Genomic DNA, 23,719 nt, shown 5'->3' with positions numbered 1-23,719 from the left:
CATCTATGTGGTAATATGAGAGGAACTTGATTCCAGAAGCACCTCTGCCTGTACCTGTAGTCTACCTCAAGGTCCTCAAATGCCATCTTTTCTCTCTCTGAGCAGAGAGCTCTTCCATTTCTGCCTCTGATAATGTGGGGATCACCTGAGCATGGTATGAACTTTGTTCTATAATTACTCAAACTTTTGAAGAGATATTGTCTGAGGTGTGAGCTTTACAGCTGAAATACGGTGTAGAAAGCTTGGAATTCGGCTATTCCAAAGCAATCTGAGTCATGAGTTAGCAATAGTGTCAGCTCTAGCTAACTCGCCCTTAGGTTCTCAGATTTGTGCTGTCATCTTGGGACCTGTTTCAGCAGTATCCATCTGCATTACAATCAAGCAAACAAACTTGCCATTTGATTCAGGTTTTTAGTAACTTTATTAAAATCCAAAGCCTGCTGTTAGTAGCATGTATCAGTTTTAAGATGGTAAGATGTTTATATGTACATAGTTTTCTAGGGCAGGGAGTTCCCAAGAGTTTGTGAAATACAGATTCCATTCCAGACATGGATTGTTCTTATTCAGAGAAAAGCAATGGAAAAAGCAAACCAATTGTTTCAGGTTTGTCTCACGTGAGTTGAAACTGAAGTAACTTCACAGATGTCATTGGTAGGATAAGGCATCTCCAGGATAAGATTGAAGAGAGTTGCATTCACTGAGCTACATTGAATTACTCCTCATCATCCCTTGGTGAGAATATTCACACATCTTTGTGAACTGAGCTAATAGTGCAATACTGTGTGTAAAAATAGAAGTCTCAAGGATCATCTGAATATGGTGCTGATCAGTAGATAGCCTGAAGTATGAAATCAGTTTGTGTATAGATTATATAGGTATGAAAAACTAACTTATACAGCACCTTCTTAAAACCAGCACTCAATGTAGAATGCTCTGATCTTCATGAGAATGGAGGTCTGCACTCTTCCAGCTCTGTGGGAGGTTGTCTTCACTACACTCTGTAAACCTATCAGTCATTCCCTGTTAAAGGCCATCCTGGTCAGGACAGCAAGGGTGAGATGATATCTACATTCAGTTGTAAATAAATATTAGCAAACATTTCAGAAAAATCCAGACTAATAGAGTACAACCATAAAATGAAGAAGTCTGCAGACATTCAAACAGTGATGAATAGATTCTGTTGAGTTTGTTTTTGTTCCAAGACTTTATTGCCACTTAATAAATAAGAAACAAAAGCAGGTAGTAAGGTTTTCTTCCTTGTTATCTGCAGCACTGATGATGATTCCAGATAGTTGGCCTTAGATGCTTGGATTATCTGCGTTTGGCAGCCCGTCTTTCATCTATTCTCCTCATAGCAGTCTGCACCCATTGCTGATTAGCACCTACGCAGATCCTGATACCTTTTGCAGTGATAAACCTATAGGAAAAAGGAAAGCAAACCAGGTGGGTGTTAAATTCCGTTGCTAAACCCGGATCTGCTGGTTTTGGTTTTGATGTAGAACATGAGGAAAAATATGGTAAAACAATATCAAATGCTGGAGTTTGTAGGTTTTAGTTGGAATAACAACAGTTAGAAACATTATTTCCCTCTTTATGGCAGACATGGTCATGTACACATTTGCTGATGTTAAGATAACCGAGCATACCTGCTATTCTGGGATTTTATTTTAAATCATGAGGAACATTAGTCTCCCAGAAGCAGAGCCCAGATTTGATAAAGACACATGCTTGTGAGCTCAAACAACCAAACACAGCTCCTAGCAGGACTCAGAGCTACCCCACATCCTTTTCACGTGGACTTTCCCCTTGACTCAGTTCATGCACGGGGCCTCTGACTGCTCCACCCTTGCTGAGATGCTTGCCCACTCACTGGGCACAAAGATGTGACTGGTCAGTGAGCTTCCTGCCATTATTCATGAGCAGCACACATCTCCCAACTTTCTGAGGTCCCCTCCTCTCCCCTCACTCCCTTGGCTGCCAGCTGACTCCTTGATGGAAGAACTGGAAGGGTGACCTGAACTAGCCCGATTTAGTGAGTTGGGCCATGACTTGAATTCTGATGCCCGTTCCCTATGTGATGATACTGTTGCTTGCATAGATAAGTGTGGAGGTGAAGGGTGCATTGGGTACTTACATGATGGCATCTATTGGTACTTGTTGCTTTTCATAGCTTATGAGATTTCGGATGTTCAGTTGCCTTGGAGACAGAGTTGCACAACTGTATCTGCGCATGGACTGACTACTAGCGCTTCCTAGAAAGGAAAAATAGATAAATGAAAAAGGAATAAATATTTTATGGATATTTAGCCATAATTGCTTAATAAACTAAGAATTCCAAAAGATTTCTGATTGTGCTTAGACCATGAGTGTCCCATGATATACAGCCACAATACCAGTTATACCAGAGAGCTTCAGATATTTTCTGTAATGCATCTCACCATCACTAAAGTGTTGTCTATCTCTAGGGAGTCACTGCTTCCACAGCAAAAAAGCTGTTTGATATCATTCATAATTAGGTCTGCATCATCTGCAAGTAAGTACCCATGTGGAGGTAGTGTTTAGAACTGGAACATTATTGGGTGGATTTCCACATATCATTTGAAAATGGATCAGTAATTCCTCCTACTTTCCAAGTGAAGAAAAGGAAAGCAAGGCTACTTCTCTCACATTCAAAAGTAGCATTAACAAACATTGTTGACAGAAAGGGAGAGATATCTGCCAGAAGAATCAGTGCTTATATCCTTTGGCTATGACTGATTTCATAGGCAGTGGAGTCCTACTTAATCCTTGCTTTCCTCCAAGATTTTGATACAATTCAGAGAAATGTACTGGTCATTAAAAAAGAGGATCACAATATTGGTATAAAATTTTCTAGGCACTCGTTTTCTTACATGGTGATAACTTAAAATGGGAGCTCATTTAGGTGAGATGAAGTATAGGCATACATTAGTTAAGCCTCCACTTGCTAGTTTCTGGTTTTGTCTCATTCATGAAAGACAGGCTTGGGAAAGCATGTGGGGGACAAACAGAACTCTGCTGTACTCTGTGGTTTATTTATAAAGAATTCATAGAGCTACTGGCTTAAGAAAAGTCCGAGAGCTGTTCTGGTGCACCTTGTTAAATATGAAACCTGCTGCACATAGTCTCACTCTGTGTGAGCTGTTCTTTGTTTGAAATAATTGGAATAGCTGAGACAAACACACATCAGTCTTGGAGAAGTTGTGGGATAGCCAGTGCACAGGTACTGGCAGAGCTGCTAATTCCTGAGATTTTGTTTACCTGAAGCAATAGCTCTCCTGCTCTTGCTTTAGTCATGAGTATCACAATGTAGTATTTTATATGATTCATTTCACATTTCTTCCTGCCTCAGACTGGTTTTCAAAATGTGGCATTAAAAGAGCTCAAAGACAGCCAAGCAATCCTTACTAGTCCTGGAAATATTTCCTCTGCTACTACACAGTCTTTGGGGAATGGATGCAGAGAATAGCAGCAGAGCTTCTCTAAGCCTGGGAACAAACCCCAACTGCTCTGCACCTATAGCTACCCTTTTTTCCCAGGTGTATTTGGTTTCTTTATCATTCTTTCTAGCTCTTTTTCCTTTCTCTTGTAGACAATCTCGGTGTGCTTTTTCAGACTTGGTGATACTTATGACCAATTACACAGCCTGGAGAATGACACTGGCAACTGGCAGTGTGTGATACGGAGCCACTGCTGCCAGGATGAAGAGCAGCGTCACCGATCCAAATTGGGGAATGTAGTGGGATGGAGTTGGAGAGGCAGTGGGTCAGCATAAAGGCTGTGCAGCTTCATAGTCTTGTAAATGCTTAGCAGGTCTCAGTTGGGTTTTGGTGTGGTTTTGTGAGGATACCTTTTCTCTGTGTTTCTGAGTGCATTTTTGTGGGTTTGCATATGGCCTGCGTATCAGTGCTTTGTGTGAAATCTAATTGTGATGAGGTGCTGTGTGCTAATGGGTCTATGTTCGTGTTTCTCCACGATACATGGAGCCTAGTTCAAAAGTCAGTGAGCTAAACACCACTATAGACAAACTTATTTAAAGCATGGCCAATAAACATGGCTCATCCCAGTGCTCACAACTGGTCTCAAGGATGTTCGATTGCATGACTCAGTGAAAAGAGAGAAGGTATTGTATAAATCTGTTACTCTCCTTCTTAGTTATGGTTCATAATTTCCCTGTCTGCTCTGTTTGCTTGTTGAGAAACAAGCAAATGAACAATATGGGATACAGAACTGGAAGAACTTTTTGAAATGGGGACATTAGAGGGATGAAGACTATATATATATAGTTGGAGAAAGACAAAAAACAAACAATACAAAAGAATTCATATAAAAGTAATCTATCTGGAAAAAGAGAGAATGTACATCTTATTCAAGAAATATTTTTCATGAGATGTTATTAACCTATAGTACAGCCAGGTATATGGCATCAGTGAGACTAAAAGACATTGTGCCTTCAAGATTTTATGATTTTGAGAGAGAGAATATTGCACAGAAACCCTTTAAAGTGCTCCCAGGCACAGAATCTCTCCCTGCATTAAAGCAGAAACCAACCACTGTCTGGCAGGACATCAGATGAAATCCCCCATGAAGCTGCCATTCTTGCAGTTTTCATCTGGATTTCTTGTGAGCTATATCTTATAAATCAGCTCTTTGAATGCTGCTCACGAGACCACAGGTGCAATGTGGAGCTATTCCTCTCAAGTTGCAAACTTACCTTTAACTGTGTGCACAGTGAAGATGCCAAGCCAGAAGAGGAGCAGGATTGCTGCAGTGTGGAGCTTCATTGCTGTGGCTTCTGGGTCAAGGCAGAGCAGAAATTGTCTATGGTCAGCCCCCTTCCACAGGGTTTATATACTCATTCAGGGGTGAGTTAGTGTCTTCACGTTCATGGTATCATGGAGGGCCTGACTATAAGTGGAAAATTTGAGTGGCAGTACTTTTTCTGGTGACAGAGAACCGCCTCCTTTCCCCCACCAGTCCTTCACTAGCCCTCCTCAGAAGGCTTTTCCTGCTCAAACCCAGTGTGGTTGCACACGCTGCTGTGCTGTGAGTTGGGTTTATTTCGAGCTGCAAAAAGTGAGAGCTCTTGTGCTGTAGTGGAAATCTGTAAGAAGTGTTCCTGTTGTTTCACACTTCAATTTTGAGACCTTTAGCTAAGCCACAATGCAGAGACACAGAGTGACATTCAGAATTACTTTGCTGACCAGTGGACCACTGGAAAGGGGAACTGTGAGCTAAAGGATGATGGAAACAGGAACACCTTGGCTCTTTCCAGAGTGGGTGTGGATGGCTGGTCATGTTAGCACATAGCTGTGGAGGGGTATCACTGCTATTTCCTATGAGCTGTGGAGGTTGTCAGAACTCTTGTGTTTGTTCTGTGATTTGATACAGTCAAAGCTGATATCACTGTGCTGGGAGAAGCTTGAACACATCTTGAGAAGATTGAACACATCTTGAGGAGATTGAACACATCTTTGCATACAGATCCAGATCCACTGTGTCTCCTGCCAGTCTGGCATGACTGAAATACAAGGGTTTCAATTCAAGGTTGAAATTCAAGGGTCTGCCCTTTTTTTGCAGACTGTGCCAACCCTATCACCCAGCTTTAGGGTGTCCTTTCTATGGAATGTGGTCTAAGTTACTGGATAATATTGCTACAAGCCAATGGTTTTGGTCCTGCAAATATTTGTCAGGCCAGCTGTGGACCTCCAGACTGCACATGAAGCAGCGCTTGAGCTGGCATCTTCTTCCAGAGCCTCATAGCAGACATCCCCTTGTGCGTCCTCTGGAGGCCAGGTCGGAAAGCCCAGGCTTTGCTGAGCCCACAGAGACCCAGCTGGTCCTGGTGTGAACAGGTAAACATCAGGCTGCCTGATGCCTGTGCTTGTGACAGTGGCATAGAACAGCTGGCAGTTCAAGGACTGGAGAAATCATGATTGTCCTCGTTTTGGCTGAGATAATTTTTTTAGTAGGTGCTACTGTTTTGCATTTTGGATTTAGCATGAGAATAATGTTGATAACACAGACATTTCAGTTGTTGCTAAGTAAACATTACCCTGAACCAGGGACTTGCTCTCTGGGGTTACACCACATCAGCAACTACGAGATTTCCCCTGCTCTTACCTCCAGGCCTCTCCTAAGCTGGTTACTCCCAGTTTTCCGAATTCTTGATAACACCAAGGTAAATTCCTTTGCATGGGTAATGTAGCATGTGGAAGTCAATTTCCTAAGATCCTCAGGCAAATTAAGATTGAACCTTGAACTGCACTCACATTCGTGAGTCCCTAGGCTGTAATGGATGGTCTGTAAGCTCAGGATGAGTCTGTAGGTCTTGTGAGTAGACTATGTGCCATGTGGTTTAGTTCTGTATACACACACATTCTTTGTTCTTTCATCTTGCATATGCTGTGCAAGCCAGGGAAACCCAGGGAACAGCAACGGCAAGTAGAAACTGCTGTAACTGAATTCCTGCTAAACCCACTTGCACCACTAAGGAAGGTGCAATGAAACGAAGCCAAAGCTTCAACCCCAGCCCCTAAAGGACGCCTGATATCACACAGGGAAATAACTGTGCTGACCTCAACAGCATTACTGAGAAATCTAAGTTAAGTTTGTGCCCAAGCAGTGTAGCAAATTCACGTCTTGCTTGACACTGGCTGAAATCACGTCTTGAAATGAGATATTCCAACTTTTTGCTACCTGTCAGCTATGAGATGCAGGATAGCAACTGTGTCATTGACGGTAAAGAGAAATTTTCTAGGCATTAAGAGGTAAGTTGCTCCCCCACTTTTGCCCGCTGGTGCAGTATGTACATATATCATCTACAGTTTTCAAAGGAAGGGTCACCAGCTGTACTGAGCATGAGCCAACTCTGAAAGCTCAGTCCTTCCCATAGAACCTTCTGCAGGTGTTAAGATTCTTCTGAGGTGTTGCTGGGAAGCCTGTTGCTGCTTCTGTTTTCCACCCTTCTTTAGGTGGGATGGAAAAATTGCCCTGTGGCAAGTTTTTCCTCTTCTTTGTACTTCTCATTTTGTGTGGCCTCCTGGGCTGTGGTTCTGTGTATCTGGCTTATGTCCAGTAAAGTCTGTGTTTTTGAGAAGAGTTTGGTGGGCTGCAGTTCCACAGCCTTTTTCTGTGGATATTTGGAGATGTCTGATGTTGTATAAGGCTCATTTTTCATGTACTCCAGCATGGACACCAGTGAGCACTTCCTCTGCACTGATGCACAACCTGATCAGTGTAAGGTGCACATAGAGGAGATATAGAGCTTCTGTAAAGTGTGAGCTGGGGGGCTCGAGTCTCTGCTGTGCTGCAGATGGGTTTTGGAGACCCATGCTGCGGGAGGCTTCTGTTCCTTGGACCATGCAGGGGATGTGGAGTCCTTAGTACCACACAGAGTCCTCAGTTCATACAGAAGGGAGTTTGAAGTCCCTTATTTTTGTCATATAAAAAGGATTTTCAAGTCCCTCTTAGTGTTTGAACGGAAGAGAAACAAACCTAGCATAGATAAGGGGATGCCCTTGGCTGAGGCTGTGCAAAATCAGGATAAATTGTTTGATACAGTAGAATTTTGCAATAATGTTGTACCAGCAGGTTTGGCCAGCTATAACTTGGTCTGCTTGCTCAGCAGGACAGTGGCCATCACAAATGTTTAATGACACACTTGCAGTTAGTGCATTCATTGACCAGGCAGCCCCTGACATCAGGAGATATTTTAAGAAGCATATGCCAGTCAGGCAGGAACAAACTTCTGTGGGCTGTTGGTCTCAGCACAGCTCATATATATTAAACCAAGAAGAGGCTTGCCACCCACCATGAGACAGGACCCTATTCCCTAGAGAGCCAAGAAGAACATCTGTAAGCAGATAGACTGTTACTTAATCCAAGGGATTTTGAAGCATTCCATTAGACTAAGAAAGTAAACCTTTGTTTGCCTTCGTCTGGAAAAGACAGCAACTGTCTTGGACACATCTTCTCCAAGGCTTTGCCAGATCCCTGACCATTTTTTCATGAATGTTGGGGGTTGATTTAAAGGGTATGAAATCACCATGTAAACTGGGTTTTGAGGATGATTTGTTATTAGCAAGTAGTGATGAGAATGCTTTTATATTAAACACTACATATTTGTGTGTTGCCCGAGTGAAAAGGGGACACCATGCATCTCCATCCAAATTTCAGCTGAGTCAGAAGAAAGTTAAATATTTAGGCTTTATTTTGGGAAAATGGCAACAGATAATGGATCTGGAAAGAACAGAGGTCAGAATTAACTTCCCATGTGCAGTCACAAAAAAAAAAAAAAAAAAAAAGGCAGGTATGAGGTTTTCTCCAGATGGGATTTTGTTGGTCATGGATTCCTATGTTAAGGGATTCAACTAAGTTTCTGACTGAAGCAATGTACAAAGAAATGGAGGCTGTTGTATGGTGCCCAGAGAAAGAACAAACTATGAAGCTAGAAAAGGAGCTTGGTATAGAGAGTGGATTTGGTAAACCATGATCCTGACGCATTGAGCAAGGGTTCTTTGGGCTCCTAAAAAAAACCTGTGTTCCCAGCATACAATTGCTTTGGAGCAGTGCAATGATATCTGCTTCCCTTTGGCTCGGGGACCCCAAGGCTTTCCCAATCTGAAACTGTGGGCTTTCAAAGTGCACTGCTCCTAGACAATGACAGAACACATGGGCTGTCCTGGGGCCAGGCCACACAGCTCGTGCATGGTCTGCAGATCCAGGTGTATGGATGCTTGGAGGAGTCACCGTTTTCCCTGCTGGCCCCATGGCAGGGGCAGCAGGAGCCCTGAGAAACCAGACTGAAATCACAGCTGTCAGCACTTCTGCTCTCCTTGATAGAGCAAATCCCTCTGCCATCCTAATGCTGCATGGTCTGTCTCCTGTTGAAGTCTTGGGACATTCTCAGCTTACAGGAGTTTTGTGGGAGCTTGTTGGAAATCTCAAGGAGTGTCCTGAGGGTTTGTTTGCCCTGGAAGAAGGAACTGGGCCCAGAATCACGACAAGCTCTTGGGAACTGTGACCCTTCTATCTTGACTTTTTGTCTGAGGTGAATCATGCTTTTCTTTGTTAGGAGAGATGTGTCAAGCTGTAAAGAGAGTTTTGGGATGGTGCAGCTTCGAGTCATTGTGCAAATCTCTGTTAGACCGACTTCTAGACAGTTCTGCCAGCAGTGTCCAGCTCAGCAGGCCCTTAGCATTTGTGTCTCCATGCTGAATTGTTGCAGAGTGTTGCTAGAGAACAGTTTCCTAGAGCTCCTGAATTTCAGTGCTCATTAATTCTCTGTGCATTTGTGTTGAAGTAGGAAGCCCCTGCCTTTAGTTCATAAGCCTTACAAATGCTTCCCTTGCTTGGAGATGCTTTGGGTGAAAAATACCCAGGTGACTCAGACAACAGTCCTAGAGGTCTATTGTACCAGAACTCACAGCAACTCCTAGCAAACCCATTTGGTCCTAACAAAATTCTTTGATTTACTGTACTCTGCTAAACAATCGATAACAGAAGGATGTGAAGAAAAACACTGACTGACTTGAATAGCAAATGAGAGAACAACAAGCTTATCTTAGCATTGATTACATAAATAAACATGGAGGAGAGGTCTATGTGCCTCTGGCAATCAGCTGAAATGACTATTTCAAATAAGACCTCTCTTTCTGCTCAGTAGAAAGCATCTTATTTACATTGTTAGCTTGGCGTCTGCCTTGATGCTCGTTGTCTGGCTCAGAAGGGAGAGGGAATTGTTTCCTGATCTGAGCTGGGCCAGTGCATGACACAAGGCAAGCACAGATGGAATTTCCGGCCTTGCATATGCCATCCCACATTCTCCTCTGTGAAAGGGATAAGGGTTGTGAAGATTGCTATAGAAATACTATTGACATCTTTACTGTTCCAGCCCTTGTCTGCTTTTCCTGTTATTCACCAGCTGGTGACCACTGATATTGAAATCAGCCAGGGAACAAACTTTCTAACACAGCTGGAAGGATTGGAAAGCAGGTTTTCCTTACTATAGCGCTGCACACGTTCAGAGATTTTTTTCTCTAATCAAATGTATCATGAAAATTTACAGCCCAGTATTTATTCCATCATGATCATATGTATTCATTATAATGTACTTCCTAGTTAATACATAAACATGACTTTTCCTAGGATTAGTTTACATGTCTCTATATCTTATTGGATGTCCTTTTATGGTCTTAGAGGGTCATCTAAGGCAGTGTCTGGTGGTCGTATTCACTGGGTACCCTCAGAACTGTAATGACCTTGCACTGAGCTTCTCTTAAGGCATACACTGTTATCTCTTATTACATAACTTTGTCACAAAACACAGTGTTCCTCATCATCTGTTTATCCACAGGTTCCAGCTATGTTTAGCATCCTGTGTGTCTACTTTTACATACTTTTACTTAATTTGCTAGTTAATCTTTAAGCCCTATTTTGCAACTTTGAGGGAAATGAAAATTTCTACTCTCCATGTTGTCTATCACCAGAGAGGCCATTCTTGTGTCAAAAGTGATTTGGTTTTATTACCAAAAATAGTGGTATTGAGATGATCTAGACTGAGAGGCCTGAAACCTGATGTCTTCTCCCTACAGAGAGGTTCCAGCCCAAACACCTTAAAAACTAGACTTTCCTCTCAGGAAAATTGAAGGATTTACTTCAATTCTTATGGATACCAGCAGAGGAAGCAAGAAGAGAGGTTAATCAAGGTCCACGTTACCTGAAGTGCGGCTTAGGAAAGCGCCCAGAGGAGTTTAGGAAGCACAGGAAAAGCTGAGTGATTGGCATTTGAGTTCATCCAGAGAGTGATTGTGTAGGGAGGCCAGTTTTGAGCCTTAAGTTGAATCTAGGTCTTCCAGTGAGGTCCAAAAGTATTGGCCTATTTACATGCCCTTGAGCTGGGGTTATCCTATACCACCTCACACCGTGCAGAGAGGACAGAGAGGTGAGTTGGGCCAGTGCATGCAGTCTGCAGTTGTGGGGCCCAGGGTAACACATGGTGAGCAATCACATGTGAATTGTCTGTCTTGTACACTCTGATATTTGTATAGTTGTTGTAACTGTTTATTTTATTATCTCAAACCATTATCTTTACCTTTTGTGTCTCCACTTCTCCTCTCAATCCGGCCTCAGGGGGAATGGAGGAGGGGAATGAGTGAGCAGTGCTCTCTGGGGTGTTTCACTGGGAACATTAAAGTGAGGAATACCATTCCTAGATGATGTCTGCTTTTTTTCTGTTTTCTTTATAGCAACCTGCACCCATTTCTGATCAGGGCTTATGCAGATCCTGATACCCTTTGCAATAATAAACCTGTAGGAACAAAGAAACCAAACCAGGCAGCCATCAAATTCCAGTCTCTAAACCCAGGTCTGCTGTTCTTGGTTTTCATGCAGAGTATGAGGAAAAATGTGCTAAAACAACATCAAATGCTAGAATTGGTGTTAGTCTGCTCTGCAGAGCAAGGAACTGTAAAGACTGGCTTTTAGAGTAATGTAATCTTATTTCTGTGGTGCAGTTTGGAAGTGCTGTAGTTCCAGGAGTATCACTAAGAGGTGTTATGTAGGATGAAAAGCCCATAGGTTGGCAACAGTGCAGGCTCCATCTATGTGGTAATATGAGAGGAACTTGATTCCAGAAGCACCTCTGCCTGTACCTGTAGTCTACCTCAAGGTCCTCAAATGCCATCTTTTCTCTCTCTGAGCAGAGAGCTCTTCCATTTCTGCCTCTGATAATGTGGGGATCACCTGAGCATGGTATGAACTTTGTTCTATAATTACTCAAACTTTTGAAGAGATATTGTCTGAGGTGTGAGCTTTACAGCTGAAATACGGTGTAGAAAGCTTGGAATTCGGCTATTCCAAAGCAATCTGAGTCATGAGTTAGCAACAGTGTCAGCTCTAGCTAACTCGCCCTTAGGTTCTCAGATTTGTGCTGTCATCTTGGGACCTGTTTCAGCAGTATCCATCTGCATTACAATCAAGCAAACAAACTTGCCATTTGATTCAGGTTTTTAGTAACTTTATTAAAATCCAAAGCCTGCTGTTAGTAGCATGTATCAGTTTTATGATGATAAGACATTTATATGTACATAGTTTTCTAGGGCAGGGAGTTCCCAAGAGTTTGTGAAATACAGATTCCATTCCAGACATGGATTGTTCTTATTCAGAGAAAAGCAATGGAAAAAGCAAACCAATTGTTTCAGGTTTGTCTCACATGAGGGTGAGTAACTAACTTACACAGCACCTTCTTAAAACCAGCACTCAATGCAGAATGCTCTGCTCTCCATCAGGATGGAGGCCTACACTCTTCCAGCTCAGTGGGAAGTGATTTTGTGTTTGTTCAGAGAGTTTACTGCTATTTATTAAAAGCAAGGAAATAAAAGCAGGTAGTAAGGTTTCTTCCTTGTTACGCGCAGCACTGATGATGATTCTGGCTAGGTGGTCCTAGATGCTTGCCTAGGACCAGATTATCTGCGTTTGGCAGCACGTCTTTCATCTATTCTCCTTATAGCAGTCTGCACCCATTGCTGATTAGCACCTACACAGATCCTGATACCTTTTGCAGTGATAAACCTATAGGAAAAAGGAAAGCAAACCAGGCAGCCATCAAATTCCATTCTCTAAACCTAGGGTCTACTGTTCTTGGTTCTTATTCAGAACATAAGCAACAGTGTGCTAAAACAATATCAAATTCTAGAGTTTGTAAATGTTAGAAAAACACCAGTTAGCAATGTAGTTCCCTGTTCATGGCGTAGGTATATGTGTAACATACAAGGTCATGTGCATATATATGGATATTAAGATAATCTAGCATACCTGCTGTTCTGGGATTTTATTTTAAATCATGAGGAACATTAGTCTCCCAGAAGCAGAGCCCAGATTTGATAAAGACACATGCTTGTGAGCTCAAACAACCAAACACAGCTCCTAGCAGGACTCAGAGCTACCCCACATCCTTTTCACGTGGACTTTCCCCTTGACTCAGTTCATGCACGGGGCCTCTGACTTCTCCAGCCTTGCTGAGATGTTTGCCCACTCACTGGGCACAAAGATGTGACTGGTCAGTGAGCTTCCTGCCATTATTCATGAGCAGCACACATCTCCCAACTTTCTGAGGTCCCCTCCTCTCCCCTCACTCCCTTGGCTGCCAGCTGACTCCTTGATGGAAGAACTGGAAGGGTGACCTGAACTAGCCCGATTTAGTGAGTTGGGCCATGACTTGAATTCTGATGCCCGTTCCCTATGTGATGATATTGTGTTTGCAAAGGGAACTCTGAAGGGTGCATTGGGTACTTACATGATGGCATCTGTTGGTACTTGTTGCTTTTCATAGTTCACAAGATTTCGGATGTTCAGTTGCCTTGGAGACAGAGTTGCACAACTGTATTTGCGACTGGACGCACTACTAGCGCTTCCTAGAAAGGAAAAATAGATAAATGATAAAGCCACTTAATATTTAGCCATAATTAGTTACTAAATTATGAATTCCAGAAGATTTCCAGTTGTGGTTAGACCGTGAGAGTCTCAGGATGTGCAGCCACAGTACCAGTTATGCCAGAGAGCTTAAGCTACTTTTTGTGATGCATCCTACCATCTCTAAAGTGTTGCTGCTATTTCAGTTAAGATAGGAATCTTCACCCATTGTCCTGGACAATTGTATAGTAAATCTTCCCCCAGGGAGTCACAGCTTCCATAGCAAAAAAGCTGTTTGGCATCATTGATAATTAGGCCTGCATCATCTGCAAATAAGTGCTCATGTGGAATTAGAGCTTAGAAGTGGAGCTTTACTGGATAGATTTCCACATATTATATGAATGTGGATCAGCAATTTCTCCTACTTTCTAAGTGAAGAAAAGGAAAACCCGGCTACTTCTCTCACTGTGGATATCCAAAAGTAGCATTAACAAAAATTGTTGACAGAAAGGGAGAGAGATCTGCCAGAAGAATCAGTGCTTATATCTCCCTTCTGTAAGTTTGCTTATAGAGGGAGTGGGGTGCTACTTAATCCTTGCTTTCCTCCAAGATTTTGATACAATTCAGAGAAATGTACTGGTCATTAAAAAAGAGGATCACAATATTGGTATAAAATTTTCTAGGCGCTCGTTTTCTTACATGATGATAACTTAAAATGGGAGCTCATTTAGGTGAGATGAAGCGTAGGCATACATTAGTTAAGCCTCCACTTGCTAGTTTCTGGTTTTGTTCCATTCATGAAAGACAGGTTTGGGAAAGCATGTGGGGGACAAACAGAACGCTGCTGTACTCTGTGGTTTATTTATAAAGAATTTATAGAGCTACTGGCTTAAGAAAAGTCCGAGAGCTGTTCTGGTGCACCTTGTTAAATATGAAACCTGCTGCACATAGTCTCACTCTGTGTGAGCTGTTCTTTGTTTGAAATAATTGGAATAGCTGAGACAAACACACATCAGTCTTGGAGAAGTTGTGGGATAGCCAGTGCACAGGTACTGGCAGAGCTGCTAATTCCTGAGATTTTGTTTACCTGAAGCAATAGCTCTCCTGCTCTTGCTTTAGTCGTGAGTATCACAATGTAGTATTTTATATGATTCATTTCACATTTCTTCCTGCCTCAGACTGGTTTTCAAAATGTGGCATTAAAAGAGCTCAAAGACAGCCAAGCAATCCTTACTAGTCCTGGAAATATTTCCTCTGCTACTACACAGTCTTTGGGGAATGGATGCAGAGAATAGCAGCAGAGCTTCTCTAAGCCTGGGAACAAACCCCAACTGCTCTGCACCTATAGCTACCCTTTTTTCCCAGGTGTATTTGGTTTCTTTATCATTCTTTCTAGCTCTTTTTCCTTTCTCTTGTAGACAATCTCGGTGTGCTTTTTCAGACTTGGTGATACTTATGACCAATTACACAGCCTGGAGAATGACACTGGCAACTGGCAGTGTGTGATACGGAGCCACTGCTGCCAGGATGAAGAGCAGCGTCACCGATCCAAATTGGGGAATGTAGTGGGATGGAGTTGGAGAGGCAGTGGGTCAGCATAAAGGCTGTGCAGCTTCATAGTCTTGTAAATGCTTAGCAGGTCTCAGTTGGGTTTTGGTGTGGTTTTGTGAGGATACCTTTTCTCTGTGTTTCTGAGTGCATTTTTGTGGGTTTGCATATGGCCTGCGTATCAGTGCTTTGTGTGAAATCTAATTGTGATGAGGTGCTGTGTGCTAATGGGTCTATGTTCGTGTTTCTCCACGATACATGGAGCCTAGTTCAAAAGTCAGTGAGCTAAACACCACTATAGACAAACTTATTTAAAGCATGGCCAATAAACATGGCTCATCCCAGTGCTCACAACTGGTCTCAAGGATGTTCGATTGCATGACTCAGTGAAAAGAGAGAAGGTATTGTATAAATCTGTTACTCTCCTTCTTAGTTATGGTTCATAATTTCCCTGTCTGCTCTGTTTGCTTGTTGAGAAACAAGCAAATGAACAATATGGGATACAGAACTGGAAGAACTTTTTGAAATGGGGACATTAGAGGGATGAAGGCTATATAGTTGGAGAAAGACAAAAAACAAACAATACAAAAGAATTCATATAAAAGTAATCTATCTGGAAAAAGAGAGAATGTACATCTTATTCAAGAAATATTTTTCATGAGATGTTATTAACCTATAGTACAGCCAGGTATATGGCATCAGTGAGACTAAAAGACATTGTGCCTTCAAGATTTTATGATTTTGAGAGAGAGAATATTGCACAGAAACCCTTTAAAGTGCTCCCAGGCACAGAATCTCTCCCTGCATTAAAGCAGAAACCAACCACTGTCTGGCAGGACATCAGATGAAATCCCCCATGAAGCTGCCATTCTTGCAGTTTTCATCTGGATTTCTTGTGAGCTATATCTTATAAATCAGCTCTTTGAATGCTGCTCACGAGACCACAGGTGCAATGTGGAGCTATTCCTCTCAAGTTGCAAACTTACCTTTAACTGTGTGCACAGTGAAGATGCCAAGCCAGAAGAGGAGCAGGATTGCTGCAGTGTGGAGCTTCATTGCTGTGGCTTCTGGGCCAAGGCAGAGCAGAATGTGGCTCTCCTACAGGATTTATATATTGTCATTCAGGGGTGAGTTCTTCTTTTCCTTTTTGGGGTGTCGTTATGGGCCTGACTATAAGTGGTAAAATTGAGTGGCAGTACTTTTTCTGGTGAGAGAACCACTTCCTTTCCCCCACCAGTCCTTCACTAGCCCTCCTCAGAAGGCTTTTCCTGCTCAAACCCAGTGTGGTTGCACACGCTGCTGTGCTGTGAGTTGGGTTTATTTCGAGCTGCAAAAAGTGAGAGCTCTTGTGCTGTAGTGGAAATCTGTAAGAAGTGTTCCTGTTGTTTCACACTTCAATTTTGAGACCTTTAGCTAAGCCACAATGCAGAGACACAGAGTGACATTCAGAATTACTTTGCTGACCAGTGGACCACTGGAAAGGGGAACTGTGAGCTAAAGGATGATGGAAACAGGAACACCTTGGCTCTTTCCAGAGTGGGCATGACCGAAATACAAGGGTTTCAATTCAAGGTTGAAATTCAAGGGTCTGCCCTTTTTTTGCAGACTGTGCCAACCCTATCACCCAGCTTTAGGGTGTCCTTTCTATGGAATGTGGTCTAAGTTACTGGACAATATTGCTACAAGCCAGTGGTTTTGGTCCTGCAAATATTTGTCAGGCCAGCTGTGGACCTCCAGACTGCACATGAAGCAGCGCTTGAGCTGGCATCTTCTTCCAGAGCCTCGTAGCAGAAATCTTCTTGTGCCCTTCAGAGCTCTGTAGAAAAACCCAGCTGGTCCTGGTGTGCATATGTATACACCAGGCTGCCTGATGCCTGGGCTTGTGAACAGCTGTCAGTGCAAGGAGTGGAGAAATCATGAGTGTCCTGGTTTTGGCTGAGTTGGAGTAATTTTCTTCTTAGTAGGTGCTACTGTTTTGCATTTTGGATTTAGCATGAGAATAATGTCAGTAACACACGTGTGTTTCAGTTATTGCTAAGTAATAATTATCCTGAACCAGGGACAACTGCTAAATGCAATAGTTTTCTTAATTTTTAACAAGGTCAGGAAATTTTTACTGAAATAATTGTGGTATGTCCCCTGTTTCATGACAGCCGCCCTGCTGAGGGAAGAGAAATATGCAGTGAGCAGTGTTGTGCCTAGTATCAAGAGTTTACTTACCAGGGCAAAAAGTTTGTAATGCTGGATTTTCTCATCATGCAGTCAGCTTTTAAAAAGAGAGGCCAACATCTTCATGAATTACTAAATTCCTAGGCACTCCTAGAAATGAGCATCTTTAGTGAATGTTTAGCAGTCCCTCACTCAAATTTGTGCCATCAGGTCACTTAATCACTTTTGAAGACTAAATGAGGGCATTCAGTGGCTTTAGGAGGGGACTTAAAAACCTCAGCTTAAGCACCTCTTTATCTCAGATAACTGTTTTTGTGATGGACATTGTCACCCTCAGGGGATAAGTTTCTGCCTCTGTTATCTACAGAAGCAATTTGTGTATGTGTCTTATGCAGGATACAGTAAGTGAAGTTAGGTGGAATATATTGGACCCTAATGTATTTTGATTTTACATTGTCTCTTAACACTTGGAGTACTGGTTGAAGAAGTACCAAGCAAGTAACATCCAGCTGTGATGTTTCCGTGATTTTCTTCCCCTCTCTTCTTCCCTTGCTTTTCATCACTTTTGCACTGTAGATTTCATAGGTACCTGAAATAGTAGTTTATGTTTACCTGAAATAGTAGTTTATGTTTACCTGAAATAGTAGTTAATGTTTACCTGAAATAGTAGTTTATGTTTAGTACTTTAATTGATATTATAGTGGAGTAGAAGCAAACATATTCTCAGTGCTCACATCTCAGCTGAGAGAGAATAATTTCTAATCTAAATTGATGGCTTCGATCACATTTTTAGTAACTACTCTGCTTTGTGCTGGTTTTGGCAGAGCTCCTTCTTTAGAAACATAACCCTATTAACAATACTTTCTCTTAATCATAATAGAGTTTTTGCTTGTAGACCATCTGTTTCCACTATTACACTGCCAGCTTTTTCCTGCCAGGATGGTCCTGCCATCTTCCCTTGATGTATTATGTGCTCTTAAATAATAGTAAAAAAATCAAATCAATCAAAATCTTTCTTTAGTCATTCAACTTGAAGTATTCAGGTATGTAAAATTACCCTGGGAATGATTTGGTTTGAGAGGGCCCAGAGGTCCTTGCTCTTTCTTTCATTCAGTGTTATCTTGTTTTGGTTTAGTTCAGTGAGCTTGTTTTGTTTAGTTATACACTCCCCCGAGATTTACAAGAGGAATAGTCTGATCCTCATCTTTATAATCTTGAGAGCTTTGGTTCTTTGAGAAATCCATACTGGGAAGTCAACTAAACCCTGTGCAATGCTATTGCTGCACAGAAACCAGATGAGGCTATAGCTCGGTTCTGTGAAAGTACCTAAATATCTCACATGTTGAAACAGGAGTCAAATACCTTTGGGACTTTGTGGAATATTCTCAGTCTGTGTGGGGATACTGTCTAGCAGCCTTCCAGTACCTGAAGGGGGCTTACAGAGAGGATTTTTTCAAGGACATGTAGTCATGGGATAAGGGACAATGGCTTCAAACAGAGCAAGGGTAGTCTTAGACGGATGTTAGAAATAAATTCTTTACTCAGAGGGTGGTGAAACACTGTAACAGGTTGCCCAGAGAAGCTGTGGATGCCTCATCCCTGGAAGTGTTCAAGGCCAGGCTGGATGAGGCTCTGAGCAACCTGTGATAGTGAAAGGTACCCCTGCCCAAGGTAGGGGAGATTGGACTAGATAATCTTTAAGGTCCCTTCCAACACAGGCCATTCTATGATTCTACAATATGATTATCCTTTTTCTTCCTTGTTTTGTTGAATTGGTTTTTTTGGTTATTTCTTCTTCCACGTCCTCAGCTGTCACATAAAACAGAGAATGCAGATTTTGTTTAGTGCTTCTTTTTTTTGCATGCCATATCTGTAGGATCAAGGATGGGAACCAAGTCCTATGCTGTTAGTTTTTCAGGAGAAGAGTAAAGACTGTTTTGTGAGACATAAACGACTTTAGGTGAACCATGGATCGTCAGTGCCTTAAGCACTGGAAATGGATCAGAACCAATATGTTGCTTCTGGGTAAATATGAGCTTTTCTCAACAAACTGAAGAAGTCCAGATACTTCTGTTTCTCAGTGGGCAACAGTTTTCTCAGTGGTACCTCATGCTTTGAAGAGAGTCCCTTGGCCAATCTGTATGTGTTTGGATTCCTTTGCTCCATGACAGTGATCACAGGGAATATTTTGAAGAGCTAAGATTGCTAGGGAAAAGGGGGAGTTACAGGTACAAGAATCCACATCAGTGATATTTGCATGCCTCTCACACAGTAGCATGTGCTATTATTTACAAGTATACAGACTTGTTCTCATTACTGCCGTTAAACACTTCTGCCATCATTTTGGTTTTAAAGAATGTTTGAAGGACAGGCTGTGTAACAGAGAATCACAATAAAGGACCAGCTTCCAGGGAGCAGAGCAATATGCAGAATCAATAAGCCTGGATTCAACTTTTGGTCCTTTGTCTGCTGACTTCTCTTGCCTCCACCCAATAATTGTTCTTAACTCCTCAGCATATGTTTTCATGTGCCAAAGGAAACCATGCATCCCCTCCACACACTTGCAGCTGTCCAGCTCACATGTGCTGTCAGACCTCCTGCATTGAATATCCCTTTTCTGCTGGATTTTCCCCACAGTGGAGGCACCAACTTGGGTCTTCCTGCTGTTGAGATGCTAGGTTTTGGAAAACTCATAGGGATTTTTGCCTTTTTGTTTACCATCAATTGAAATTGGCTAGTGGATTGAAAAAAAAAAGATGAAAATGAAGGGAATAATGTGAAATTTCTTTTTTTTTAAAATGTCACCTTCTTGAACTTTCCCAAAGGGAGTCTTGGGATTTTTCTTCTGTTTTTTTTCTTCGGGCTTTTTTCCCCCCCTTAAATAGCTGTTTTCTAATAAATGCATTTGTTTAAAACAATAATTATCCTTGCAAGCATTTTTAATAACCAAATCTTCATGAGGTCCTACCACAGAATTTAAACAGATATGACAAATTTTGACTTTTAATTATGATTTTAACTCCTATGACTTCCAGAAAAAAAAACCCCAAACCTAAGCCGAAAACCCCCTCCCCAAAACAAACAAAAACCCCAAACCAACCAACCAAAGCCCCCCAAACAAACAAAAAAGCCAACTCCCCCCCAAACCAACCAACCAACCAAAACCAAAGAAACCCTCCCCCCATCAAAAAACACAGAGAAGATAGGAAGAGATCATTCCAAAATTTTTGCAAGAGAAATCCATGGATTTTTTTTTCCCAAAGAGGATATTTTTCCTTCCCTCAAAGAGAACTACAGTAGCCTCTGGAATAGGCATTTTTCTGCTTCATGTCTGATGATGAAGAGCTGTCACACTTTCTAACCACACCACTGGTGAGATACATTGTCTTGCTTCACACTAGTTACTATAATCTGACAATTTTGGGCCACATCCTGTTCCACAAAGTGTTTTAGAACTTCTTAAAACTGGTCACAGCACTTAATTCCCACCTGTGCAATGAAATGGAACTTGTTGCTCTTGCAGCTGCACCCTCAGATACAAACTAAGAAGTAGTATTTTTCTGTAAGTTGGTTTCTGTATTCTCTTAGCCATTTGCTCAGTGAGTCCATAATAGCAGGAGAGTCACTGTGCACTTAAATGAAGGTTTAAATGAGAGGGGCAAGGAAAAAAGACCTTCCAGGGTGCTGTAGCATATATGCACCCTTGAAAATGTTCTGCTCTGAACTTTCTAAAACATAGTCCTTGAGGTTTATTTGTTCTGTTTTTTTCCTCCATTGTAATGACAATGAGTATGAAACTATGTGTTAGACAAATGCATCAGACTGTATTATTCACCTGAGTTCACTGCTATGAGTGATGCAATGTGGGAGGCAAGGGGAATAGGAAAATTTTCCCCCTCAAGTTAGCATTCGTTTTATTCTTTGTAGTTTCAGACTCTTAAATGCTGTTTCACTTTTGAAAACTACTTTTCTCTCTCACTGAGGGCTGCAGAAACCCTCACCCTGTCTAAGACAGCAACAATTTAAGAGCTCCCTCCCATGGTTATCATATTTCTTGCACCTAATTTGGCAGCTTTCAGTGTAGTTACGGACCTCTATATTCCTCACTCATGGTTCAGCATGGGCCCACGAGCAGCTCTCCATCCAGTGCAGCAAAGCTTATCAGGCAAATCTTCCCCCCTCCTCTCCTCCACAAACCCAGCCCAAATCAGCCACATGTCCCTGTGGTCAGAAACACTGCCTGCTTGTGCCAGGTCTAGAGTCAGATTATCTGTTTGCTCTCTGTGCACTGATTTATTTACTGACAGAGAGCGCTGGTTTCTTCCATTTCCTATACTACCTTCTTTGAGATAAATGATTATTTTCCCTGTTTTGTCCACAGAATGAAATGAAGGCCATCACTCTCACACTGTCAAAGACATACATGGGAAAAGATGACCTAATCTCTGCTTGATGGGGTAGTTTGTACTTCAGGGCTAAGCAGGTCTTGATGCAGCCCTAAATGAAATGGGATCAGAGTCACCTGACTGATGCTAGTTGCAAAATTCAGGGCCTGCCCTGCCTATCTATCTCCGTCCTTACCTTGTTCCCTCTCTGCTCTCAGTCAGTCCAGCTGTGAGTTATTTGTGTCCTCTTGCCATGTGCAACTAGCAGATTTGTGTAAGCAAAGACACTGCTCTTGCATAGCTCTTCTCTCCAGAGATTCTCAAAATGTTGTAAGAGTATTGGAGAGTTTAATTAGCTCTCTTATCACAAAACAGAAAAGTTCAGGGTCTAGCAAAGGAGGGAATTAGGGCTGTAGCAGTGCACTGTTCCTCAAATTGTCTGTGAAGAAGGCACTGTAGTTGCCCAGGCACCACTTGTGTTTGCTGGATTCCCGTGCTCTGACAGTGGATAGAGCTCTGTTGTTCCATTAAGAAACATTTGGCCCACGTCTCAAAGGCATTAGAAAACAGCTACCGTGAAATAAGTAGGAGCTGGACTCTGCCTTAGGTTAGCAGTAGTATTTCTCAGTGAAAATTTGCTCTAGTTATTAGTGTTTAGGTAAGATTTGTATGTGTGCTCTATTGTTTGGCAGTGAAATCCATGGGAGATGTGTAGACCTGGTGCTCCTTGCAGAAGTGCAGGAGTTCCCTCATAGAGAATTGGAACTGGGAAGTTCGCAAACTCTTCAATTCTGTCTCCAAATTTGTGCCTCAATCCTTCCATCACAGGCTTGGTTGACCTCACAATTGTGATTTTTTTTCTTCATCTTTGAAGCACTCTCATGTTCTTACTTGTTCTCTTCTTTCTACTATGTCCTGTGACTAAATAGAATTATTTCCTGTGTTTTTTCTTTGTGAGGGGCACAGTTCTCATTGCAAATCAACAGCTCATCAGCTGGATGTAGGCTAAAGCTCTGCCTAACTTCTCTAGGCTCTTTGTGTCCATTTGCTTCTCCTCTGAGTGGGGTGACAGGTGGGTTATGCAGGATGCTCCCTCTTTCTCCAGACCTTGGCTTGTAATGTAGGTGGCTTGTGCAGAGAGTAATGAACTTGTCACAGTGCTACTGTGCCATCCTCCTGCAAGCACTCACCACCTGGTAGGGAGGGAATGTAGACCTTCCAGAGAACATTGTAAGGGGAAGTAGGCAGAGGTAGCTGCAGTCTAGTCCCTGTAAGTCATAGCTTTTGAAAGCTTCCTTATTCCCTAATGTCTGTTTTGTGATTTAAACTTTACCTTGGGGAAAAAAAAAGTTTGAAAGGTGTGGCATGAACCCAGGGCCTTAAACCTGGGAGAGCTAGCTAGCCTGAGGAGCCAGGGGAAAAGAGACTGAAAAGAGAAGAAACTGGCAGGCAAGTGTTAAGCCTCTTCTCCCTGGACAGAACTGTTGAAGGGGGAGCAGGGGAGGAAATTTCAAGGATTTAGACACTTGGTTGCCTTGGGGACATGCAGTCTCATAAAATGCATTTCAAGGGTAATCTCAGCTGGTTTATTTTATTGAGAGGAAAGAAACTGAATGATGTTTGCTATATTGTGACTATGCTAATTCTTCTCAGTCAGGGTCTGGAGACTCTGATCTTAGACTTGCCCTGTTCTCTCTCCAGGTTAGAAAGAGGTGCCTTTTCCCAGCAGCTATTCTCTGCAGCAGCCTTTGTCAAGCAGGTCAGGCTCTGTGGTCTGCTGGTCCTTTATGGCCTGAAGAGCTGCTGAAAGCCGTTTCCCATCAGCAGAGCTTGCCTTGCAGCAATTCAGTTTCAGATGACTTTGTTTAAGCCTCTTCTCGGCAGGGGGAAAGAGGATCAAGTTCAAACCGGTGAGAATCAGGTTGAGTGTCTTCATGGTCCTGGTGTGCCTTGGAGACTCCCTGCACTCTGGTTGCTCTGGATGGGTAGCTCTAGCTGAAGCCAGCAAGGCAGGAAGCTGGTGAGGCAGAACAGAGGTGGTTAAAACTCAGCAGGGTGTACCAGCCAGAGATAATGTCCTGGGCTCTCAGAAAGGGAGAAAAATTACTCTTTGGGCTTTTTTATTGATGTAAAAATGCCTGTGTGTGAAGCTTCCTCACTTAGAAGCTGACTCTTGAGGAACATCT

The 23,719-nt window shown here is 42.4% G+C and overlaps 2 protein-coding genes across 2 annotated transcripts; both read right to left on the bottom strand.

Moving 5' to 3' along the window:
- Nucleotides 1-609: 609 nt before the first annotated feature.
- LOC103613917 (lymphotactin) lies at nt 610-4,966 on the bottom strand. The gene is made up of 3 exons (XM_008631778.2): nt 4,733-4,966; nt 2,135-2,252; nt 610-1,417 (listed from the first exon to the last, which is right to left on the bottom strand). The coding sequence occupies exons 1-3, from the start codon at nt 4,800-4,802 to the stop codon at nt 1,312-1,314; spliced, it is 294 nt and encodes a 97-aa protein (XP_008630000.1). The 5' UTR covers nt 4,803-4,966; the 3' UTR covers nt 610-1,311.
- A 7,049-nt stretch (nt 4,967-12,015) lies between these two features.
- LOC103613916 (lymphotactin) lies at nt 12,016-16,099 on the bottom strand. The gene is made up of 3 exons (XM_008631777.2): nt 15,966-16,099; nt 13,316-13,433; nt 12,016-12,591 (listed from the first exon to the last, which is right to left on the bottom strand). The coding sequence occupies exons 1-3, from the start codon at nt 16,033-16,035 to the stop codon at nt 12,486-12,488; spliced, it is 294 nt and encodes a 97-aa protein (XP_008629999.1). The 5' UTR covers nt 16,036-16,099; the 3' UTR covers nt 12,016-12,485.
- Nucleotides 16,100-23,719: the final 7,620 nt, after the last annotated feature.

This window comes from Corvus brachyrhynchos, unplaced genomic scaffold (assembly GCF_000691975.1).
Source record: "Corvus brachyrhynchos isolate BGI_N302 unplaced genomic scaffold, ASM69197v1 scaffold3, whole genome shotgun sequence".
Taxonomy (NCBI): domain Eukaryota; kingdom Metazoa; phylum Chordata; class Aves; order Passeriformes; family Corvidae; genus Corvus; species Corvus brachyrhynchos.
Note: the sequence above shows the minus strand (reverse complement) of the source record. Positions and strands in the feature narration are given on the sequence as shown.

Bases quoted from the DNA above. Each gene is read 5' to 3' on its own strand.
- LOC103613917 (XM_008631778.2), bottom strand. From the start codon at position 4,802: ATGAAGCTCCACACTGCAGCAATCCTGCTCCTCTTCTGGCTTGGCATC. The intron at 2,253-4,732 runs GTAAGTTTGCAA...TTTCCTTTCTAG, and splicing joins CACTGTGCACACAGTTAAAG to GAAGCGCTAGTAGTCAGTCC. The intron at 1,418-2,134 runs GTAAGTACCCAA...TTTTTCCTATAG, and splicing joins GTACCAATAGATGCCATCAT to GTTTATCACTGCAAAAGGTA.
- LOC103613916 (XM_008631777.2), bottom strand. From the start codon at position 16,035: ATGAAGCTCCACACTGCAGCAATCCTGCTCCTCTTCTGGCTTGGCATC. The intron at 13,434-15,965 runs GTAAGTTTGCAA...TTTCCTTTCTAG, and splicing joins CACTGTGCACACAGTTAAAG to GAAGCGCTAGTAGTGCGTCC. The intron at 12,592-13,315 runs GTAAGTACCCAA...TTTTTCCTATAG, and splicing joins GTACCAACAGATGCCATCAT to GTTTATCACTGCAAAAGGTA.